The 8,304-nt window shown below is 50.7% G+C and overlaps 1 protein-coding gene across 1 annotated transcript in view; it reads right to left on the reverse strand.

Annotated features, from left to right (window-relative positions):
• The window catches only part of LOC111977541 (G protein-regulated inducer of neurite outgrowth 2-like), a 12,402-nt gene extending 4,469 nt beyond the window's left edge, over window positions 1–7,933 (reverse strand). The window contains exons 1-3 of the mRNA XM_070448217.1: window positions 7,782–7,933; window positions 7,098–7,251; window positions 6,078–6,651 (exon numbers count right to left, since the gene is read on the reverse strand). Of these exons, the coding sequence (XP_070304318.1) occupies window positions 6,078–6,651; window positions 7,098–7,251; window positions 7,782–7,933 (880 nt within the window). The remainder of the gene's footprint in view (window positions 1–6,077; window positions 6,652–7,097; window positions 7,252–7,781) is intronic.
• Between the last annotated feature and the right edge of the window lie 371 nt (window positions 7,934–8,304).

Consider the following 8,304-nt stretch of genomic DNA (forward strand, 5'->3'; position numbering starts at 1 on the left):
CTCACCCCTACCCTGTAACCCTTCCACCTACCTTACCCCTCACCCTTACCCTCACCGGCCTAGCTGTACACCCCTACCTGGTACCTCACCCACCCTCGACCCCTATTCTTAATCTCGGCACCCCTGAGCCTCATCCCGCCTACCTGAACCTCACCTACCTTAACCTCACCCCTACCTAAGAGATCATTTAGCCCTAACAGGTGGCCACTTCCTCTCCCTTCTGTCTCTCTTCCTCTCTCTCCCTTCATTGTCTTTTCCCTGGCGAACAGCCTTCGTTGTGTTTTCGCTGGTGACCAGCCTTCTCTGTGATTTCGCTGGTGACCAGCCGCTGTGTTTTTCGTGTGTCAAGTTGGCTGGGTGTCCTTGGGTGGTGGACCATTCTTGATACACACAGGAAACTGTTGAGCATCAAAAACCCAGCAGCGTTGCAGTTCTTGACACACTCAAACCGGTGCGCCTGGCATCTACTACCCCGTTCAGAGGCACTTCAATATTTTTTTCTTGCCCATTCACTAGTGATGGGGAAACAAAGCTTCCTGAACCATTAAGCCTTTACAACCAATTGTGTTGAAAATAGATTCATTACTCGAGACTTTGATCAACACAGTGTACGCTAGTGGCACCTGCTGGTCAAAATCATTTAGAGCAGCCTAATTATTATAGATGACGTCCCACACCCCGTAGCACGTGCGCAGAGTAGCATTTTTGTCTTTGACCCGAAACCAATACCAAAGCAATCAGGTGGTTGTTCGGCGAAACAAAGCTTTGGACGTAATGCCCCAAAAATATAAATAACGTACATTTTTCTAAACCAATCCGATCTGTTAGTTGGATTTATTACACCCATTTCTGAAATGGTTGTTCCAGTTTAGATGGTTTAGGTATTCTCATTCATTCATCTTTCAAACTGTGGCAGCCATTCTAAATGCAGACTATGGAAATCCACTCTAGGATTTCAATTGTAATTATATATCACTATGCTAGCCAGTTTGTGACTTGATGATGGTTTTTCTTTAGCTTATGCTGGTCTCCAGTGTCCAAAACACAGTGAAGGCTGGTCACCAGCAGAAACACAATGAAGGCCTGTTACCAACGAAAACACCATGAAGGCTGGTCACCAGCAAAAACACCATGAAGGCTGGTCTGCCAGCTAGACCATGCTGGTCAGATCAGCTTTACCACCCAGACCCTCATATCCAACTAACAGATCCAGAGTTGAGTTTTATCAATTTTTTCTGCAATAATAATGTATGCACACTAATAAAGCAGCTCACTGTTTGCATCTGCATTCTTTTCACACGACAACCAAGTAACGCAGGGCAGGATCAACTAGGAAATCATTGTGTAATGTGAGCACCCACGTCCTGGGGTTGAGGATAAACGGAAAGAAATGGGGAAATGTGAGCACGTCTAAGTTAAGATTTTAGAAGTTGTGTAGTGTATGCCCAGCATTAAACAATGCTAGTCAGACCACATTGAGCAGCACCCAACAAGCACTGACCAGCACTGACCAGCACTGACCAGCTGAAGAGAACAACAATAGGCTCATGGAAAACAATTCAACTAAGTTTAGCTCTCTGGATCCTATAATTGAGTTAGCGATGAATTGAAAAAATACAAAGCCACATGACCACGCCAACTGAGTGTTTGTCCTGTGTCCTGTGTCTGTGCCAGACAGTGTGTTTGTGGGTGTATTAAACCTCCCAGATAGCTGAGAAGCTTTCGAAAACCCAGTCAAACTGCCTGCTATTGGAAAGAAAAACACACAACACAGATCCACATTAGTCCCCAGTCAAACCCACACATCCCCTCTGTCTCCTGTCTCTCTCGCACAAACTGACCTCACCTTACAAATGCTTTAGGCCAGTTTCACACACTCAGATTAAACCTACAGATGAGGTTAAATATATTGGCACCCTTGCTTGGTTAACTATTTCTTTTAAAATAAGTTGCGATTTAAACACTTTTGGTGTTTAAACATTTATTTGTTTGATTTACAACTGCACAGGACCAAGAAAACATATATTTTTTAAATTGAAATTAAGATTTTTCACTTCAAAGTAAAAAACTTTCAAAGTAAATTATAAAAAGTTCAAATACATTTGGTTGGAAGCGATTATTGTTCTTTACTGTGTAATGTATCTCACCTGTGGTACGTTTCAGGTGCCTACAGGGTAAAACATGACCATTTAACCAGTTTTGATAGAAAAAACTAAACATTCTGCTCAATTTAACTAGGCAAGTCAGTTAAGAACAAATTCTTATTTACAATGTCCGCCTACCCCGGCCAAACCCTAACCCCGGACGATGCTGGGCCCTATGGCGCCGCACAATTGGCGCCCGACTCCCAATCACGGCTGGTTGTGGTACAGCCTAGAATTGAACCAGGGTSTGTAGTAACGCCTCTAGCACTGAGATGCAGTGCCTTAGACCGCTGCGCCACGCATTGTAAAATACAAGGGTGMCAAAATATTTTACCGCAACTGTATTCCCAGACTAAAATACTTTCAATGGAGAGTCAATATTGAGCGTGCCATCTAGTACAGGAGTATGGTTAATCTGGGCYGTGGAAATCAACCCTGTACTCACGAACACTCACTCTTTATCAACCGTGGGATACACTCTATAGTGTCTTACCTTTATGAGTCCTGTTGTACTGCTCTTCTCCTCCACACCTGACTCTACCTGCTTCATACTGCTCCTCCTCTTGTACACCTCTCCTCCACACCTGACTCTACCTGCTTCATACTGCTCCTCCNCACCTGACTCTACCTGCTTCATACTGCTCCTCCTCTTGTACACCTCTCCTCCACACCTGACTCTACCTGCTTCATACTGCTCCTCCTCTTGTACAGCTCTCCTTCATTCCCTTCTTTCCCCTCACACACATTCTATCACTTCCTTTCTTCTTCTGTCTCGCTCTCTAACTCTCTCTGAGCCCAAGATGGGCAGGTGGCTGTGTGTGTGTGACTTAGAGCTGTAGCATTAGCATTAGCCCTAAGGATTAGCATCTTGTCATCTCATTAGCTGCAGCTCTGCTCTCTCAGACTGACCAAATCCCTGAGCAAAGTGTGTGTGTGTGTGTGTGTGTGTGTGTGTGTGTGTGTGTGTGCAACGATTATTGCTCAGATGTAAAATCAACATTTTTCCCAATGGCGCAATAAAAATAATATGAATGATATTTGTGTGTGTTGATTTCCACGGCCCAGATTAAGCGTACTCCCGGACTAAATGGCACGCTTTATGTTGAATCTCCATTGAGAGCCTGAGAATACAGTTGCAGTCTGATATATTGGCACCCTTGCGTTTTATAATAGAGTGCAATTGAGCAGAATGTTCCGTTTTTTCTTTCAAAACTGGTTAAATGGCAATGTTTTACCCTGTAGGCACCCGTAGGCATCTGAAAGGCACCACAGGTGAGATACATTACACAGTAAAGGACAATAATTGCTTACAACGAAATTCATTTGAATTAAAAAAATAATAATCCAGGCCATTTTTTACTTTGAAGTAAAAAATAGTTTTTTCATTTTTGAAAGTTTGTTTAAACACAATCTACATGAGCACGCCCCCATCCATATCAATGAAGCTTAGGACTTAAAACATATTCCACACACACCCACACAGTCGTGTAGAGGGCACTACAACGCCTTTCCCCCCTCAGGAGTCTTGATCATCTTGATTGGCTGTATCACCACTYGGTATGGGAAATGCACCACCCTCGATTGCTACAGAGGGTGGTGCGGACAGYCCAGTACGTCACCGGGGCCAAGCTCCCTGCCATTCAGGACCTCCATATCATGCGGTTACAGAGGARGGCCCGAAAAATTGCCTAAGAATCCAGCCACCCAACCCATAGAYTGTTCACTTTGCTACCATCTGGCAAAAGGTACGGGAGCATCTGCTCTCGGARCAACAGGCTCCAAGACAGCTTCTACCACCAAGTCATAAGACTGCTAAATAGTTAATTAATGGTTACACAGTCTATCTGCACTGACCCTACCCACTAGGCACATACAGGTTGAATCAATGTTGTTTCTATGTCATTTCAATGAACCATTAACATTGAAACCAATAGACGTTCAATTGACGTCTGCCCAGTGGGTATCTTGCACTGACTGTATGCACACTCACAAGATGATATATATATATCAAAACTACACACCACACACACCACACACACATTTGCTGCTGCTACTCTGTTCTTTATTTTACTCTTATCTATCCTGATGCCTAGTCACTTTACCCTGCCTTCATGTACATATCTACCTCAAATACTTATTAATACCTTATTATTTATCTATCCTGATGCCTAGTCACTTTACCCTCCTTCATGTACATATCTACCTCAAATACCTATTATCTATCCTGATGCCTAGTCACTTACCCGCTTTCATGTACATACAGTATCTACCTCAAATACCTCATACCTCTGCACATGATCTAGGTACTTGTACTTCCTGTATTATAACTCCACATTGATCTGGTACTGGTACTCCCTGTATATAACTCCACATTGATCTGGTACGGTACTCCCTGTATATAACTCCACATTGATCTGGTACTGATACTCCCTGTCTATAACTCCACATTGATCTGGTTACTGGTACTCCCTGTATATAACTCCACATTGATCTGGTACTGGTACTTCCTGTATATAGCTCCAACATTGATCTGGTACTGGTACTCCCTGTATATAACTCCACATTGATCTCGGTACTGTAACGGTGTTCCTCCTCCCCTTCATACGAAGAGGAGGAGTAGTGATTTGACACAAATGCAGCGGGTTTGAATACATAATGATTTATTAAATCAATCGACGAGACACGAAACAAACACTGGGAAGGATTACAAAATACGAATGTAGACTGACCTACACCATGAGTACTTACATAAAACACGAAGCACGTAGGAACAGGTACAGACTATAACAAACGAACGAACAAACGCTACAGTCCCGTGTGGTAGCGCAGACACCAGACACGAAGACAATCACCCACAAAACAAACAGTGAGAACAACCTACCTTAATATGACTCTCAATTAGAGCGAAAACGCAAAACACCTGCCCTAATTAAGAGCCCTATACCAGGCAACCCAAAACCAACATAGAAACAGCAAACACATAGACTGCCCACCCAAACTCACGCCCTGACCATCACACACATACAAAACAACAGAAAACAGGTCAGGAACGTGACAGACCCCCCCCTCAAGGTGCGAACGCCCGGCGCACCAGCAACAAAGTCTCAAGGGAGGGTCTGGGTGGGCATCTGACCACGGTGGTGGCTCAGGCTCCGGACGCCTGTCCCCACCACCCACCATAGTCACCTCCCCGTTTCTGTATCCCCCCTCCCAATGACCACCCTCCAACTAAACCCACCTAAATGAAGAGGGCAGCCATCGGGATAAGGGGCGAGCAGCTCCGGGCTGAGGGACTCTGGCAGGGCCTGGCTGAGGGACTCTGCAGGTCCGGGCTGACGGACTCTTGAGGATCCGGCTGAGACGTGCGTGGCAGGTCCGGGCTGAGGGACTCTGGCAGGTCCGGGCTGAGGGACTCTGGCAGGTCCGGGCTGAGGGACTACTGGCAGTCGGGCTGAGGACTCTGCAGTCCCGGGCTGAGGGACTCTGGCAGGTCCTGGGCTGGATGGACGGCTTCTGGGCTGGTCATGGCTCCGCTGACGGCTCTTGGCTGGTCATGGCTCGCTGACGGCTCTCTGGCTGGTCATGGCTCGCTGACGGCTCTGGCTGGTCATGGGCTCCGCTGACGGCTCTGGCTGGTCATGGCTCGCTGACGGCTTCTGGCTGGTCATGGCTCGCTGACGGCTCTGGCTGTCATGGCACGCTGACGCGTCTGGCTGGTCATGGCTCGCTGACGGCTCTGGCTGGTCATGGCTCGCTGACTCTGGCTGGTCATGGCTCGCTGACTCTGGCTGGTCCTGGCTGGAACGGCCTGGCTGGTCCTGGCTGGACGGCTCTGCCTGTCCTGCTGGACGGCTCTCGGCTGTCCTGGCTGGACGGCTCTGGCTGGTCCTGGCTGGACGGCTCTGAAGCTGAGTCATGGGTATGCTCGCTGACGGCTCTGGCTGGTCATGGCTCGCTGACGGCTCTGGCTGGTCATGGCTCGGCTGACGGCTTCTGGCTGGTCATGGCTCGCTGACGGCTCTGGCTGGTCATGGCTCGCTGACCTCTGGCTGGTCAGGCTCGCTGACTCTGGCTGGTCATGGCTCGGCTGACTCTGGACTGGCTCATGGCTCGCGGACTCTCTGGTCCTGGCTGATCGCCGGCTGGTCCTGGGCTCTGGACGGCTCTGGCTTGGTCCTGGCTGGACGGCTCTGGCTGTCCTGCTGGACGCTCGGCTGGTCCTGGCGGACGGCTTGGCTGGTCCTGGCTGGACGCTTCTTGGCTGCGTCTTAGCGGCTCTGAAGTGCTGGGCTGCCTCGGACGGCCTGTTAGCTTGACCGTTCTGAAGAGCTTTGGTCCTGGCTGGACGGCTCTGAAGGCTGTCATGGACTGGACGCCTTGAAGGCTGGTCCTGGGACTGTACGGCTCTGAAGGCTGCCTGGACCCAACAGGTATAGCTGTACGGCAACTCGGCTGGTACGTCAAGCGTCTGTCCACACGCCGAGCCCCGCGTCGTGCTCTTCGATTCCTTGGCCGGGGGTAAAGAGTGAGGGATATAACACGAGGATCTGGTCACGAGAATACTAGGGAACGGACGGCCTGAATGCGGTACCGGTCTTAGTGGGCGGGACCGGAACTGACCACAGAGCTAGGTCCAGAAACATTATTAGAACAACTGTGCGGGAGGCATACGGAAGGGCTGGCCGGCAAAACTAACCTAGGCGGAAGAGAGCTCGCCTGATACCTGACCGGAACGAGACAGAGGACAAAGAGAGCTTCCGTGAAACTGCTCCGGAGTCTGCGAGAACGACTGTTACTGGATCGCGGAACACGATCCTGCGACAAAGAGATACCAGAGAAAGCTACATACCCGGTACATAACTGAGAGCGGATAGACTACGGACCCGGCCTGATACCCGCCGGCGTTATGGCGGGAAAGAACATAGCCGCGGCACCAGTTGATTCCGCGTGTACATGGCGTAGCAAAGGGCTCCGGCTGATCCCGGTCTGGCGGAGCCTGCCGGCTGATCCGGATCTGGCCGGGAAGGCTCCGGCGTGATCCGCTGGTCTAGGCGTGAAAGGCCCTACCGTGGCGTGAAGGCTCCGGCTCTCTGGCGGGAAGTGCTCTCTTGAAAATCACACGGCGATCATCGCGGCCAGGCTTCTGTACGCGTCTTGGCAGACGGGCGGCCTTGCAGGCGCATGGCAGACGGCAGCCCTTTGCAGCTCATGGCAGACGATGGCAGTTCAGCGCCGTTGGCAGACGGCATTCATAGGCGCCGTGGCAGACGGCGTTCAGGTTGCCGCTCACGACGCGCAGTTTCAGGCGCCGCTGTTGGCAGACAGGGCCAGTTCAGCGCCGCTGGGCACCGGGCAGTTCTGGTTAGGGAGAGACGGAGAGACAGCCTAGTGCGCGTCGTGGTTTGTCACCGATACTTAATACTACGGATCGGCGAGCGGCACTGGCGAGACGACACGCACCATAGGAGAAGTGGTGGAGGGAGGAAAGGCGGGTCTGGAGTGCACTGGAGCTGGTGCGCTGTTGTCGGGCACTGGTGTATGCTGGTCTGCGCAGTCGCGGCCGGAATATATGGTGGCGCCGGATACACGGACCGTGAGAGGACACGTGCTCTTGAGCACCGAGCCTCCCCACCTTACCGTTGAATGTCCCCGTAGCCCTGCCAGGACGCGAGGTGGAATAGCCCGCACTGGCTATGCAGTCGAACCGGGGACACCACCGTGTAAGTGGTGCCATGTACGCCGGCCCAGAGGAGACGATACTCGGAACAGATACGTTGGGCCGGCTTCATGGCACTCGGCTCGATGCCCAACCTAGCCCTCCCAGTGCGGCAAGGTGGAATAGCCCGCATGGGCTAAGCACGCGTACTGGGGGACACCGTGCGCTTTACCGCATAACACGGTGTCTGACCAGTACGACCCCCTCTTACTCCACGGCAAAAGCCCGGAGTTGGCTCAGGTATCCAACCCGGCTTCGCCACACACCCCTTAGCCCCCCCCCAAGAAATTTTTGCTGTGACTCACGGGCCGAGCTGCTTGCTTGCTCCTCCTCCATAACGTCGCCTCTCCGCTTTCGCTGCCTCCAGCTCCGCTCTCTTCGACACTCCACTGGCTCTGCCCAGGGCCTTTACCGTCCAGGATCTCTTCCCATGTCCAATCCTCC

Source organism: Salvelinus sp. IW2-2015, linkage group LG18 (genome assembly GCF_002910315.2).
Source record: "Salvelinus sp. IW2-2015 linkage group LG18, ASM291031v2, whole genome shotgun sequence".
Taxonomy (NCBI): Eukaryota; Metazoa; Chordata; class Actinopteri; order Salmoniformes; family Salmonidae; genus Salvelinus; species Salvelinus sp. IW2-2015.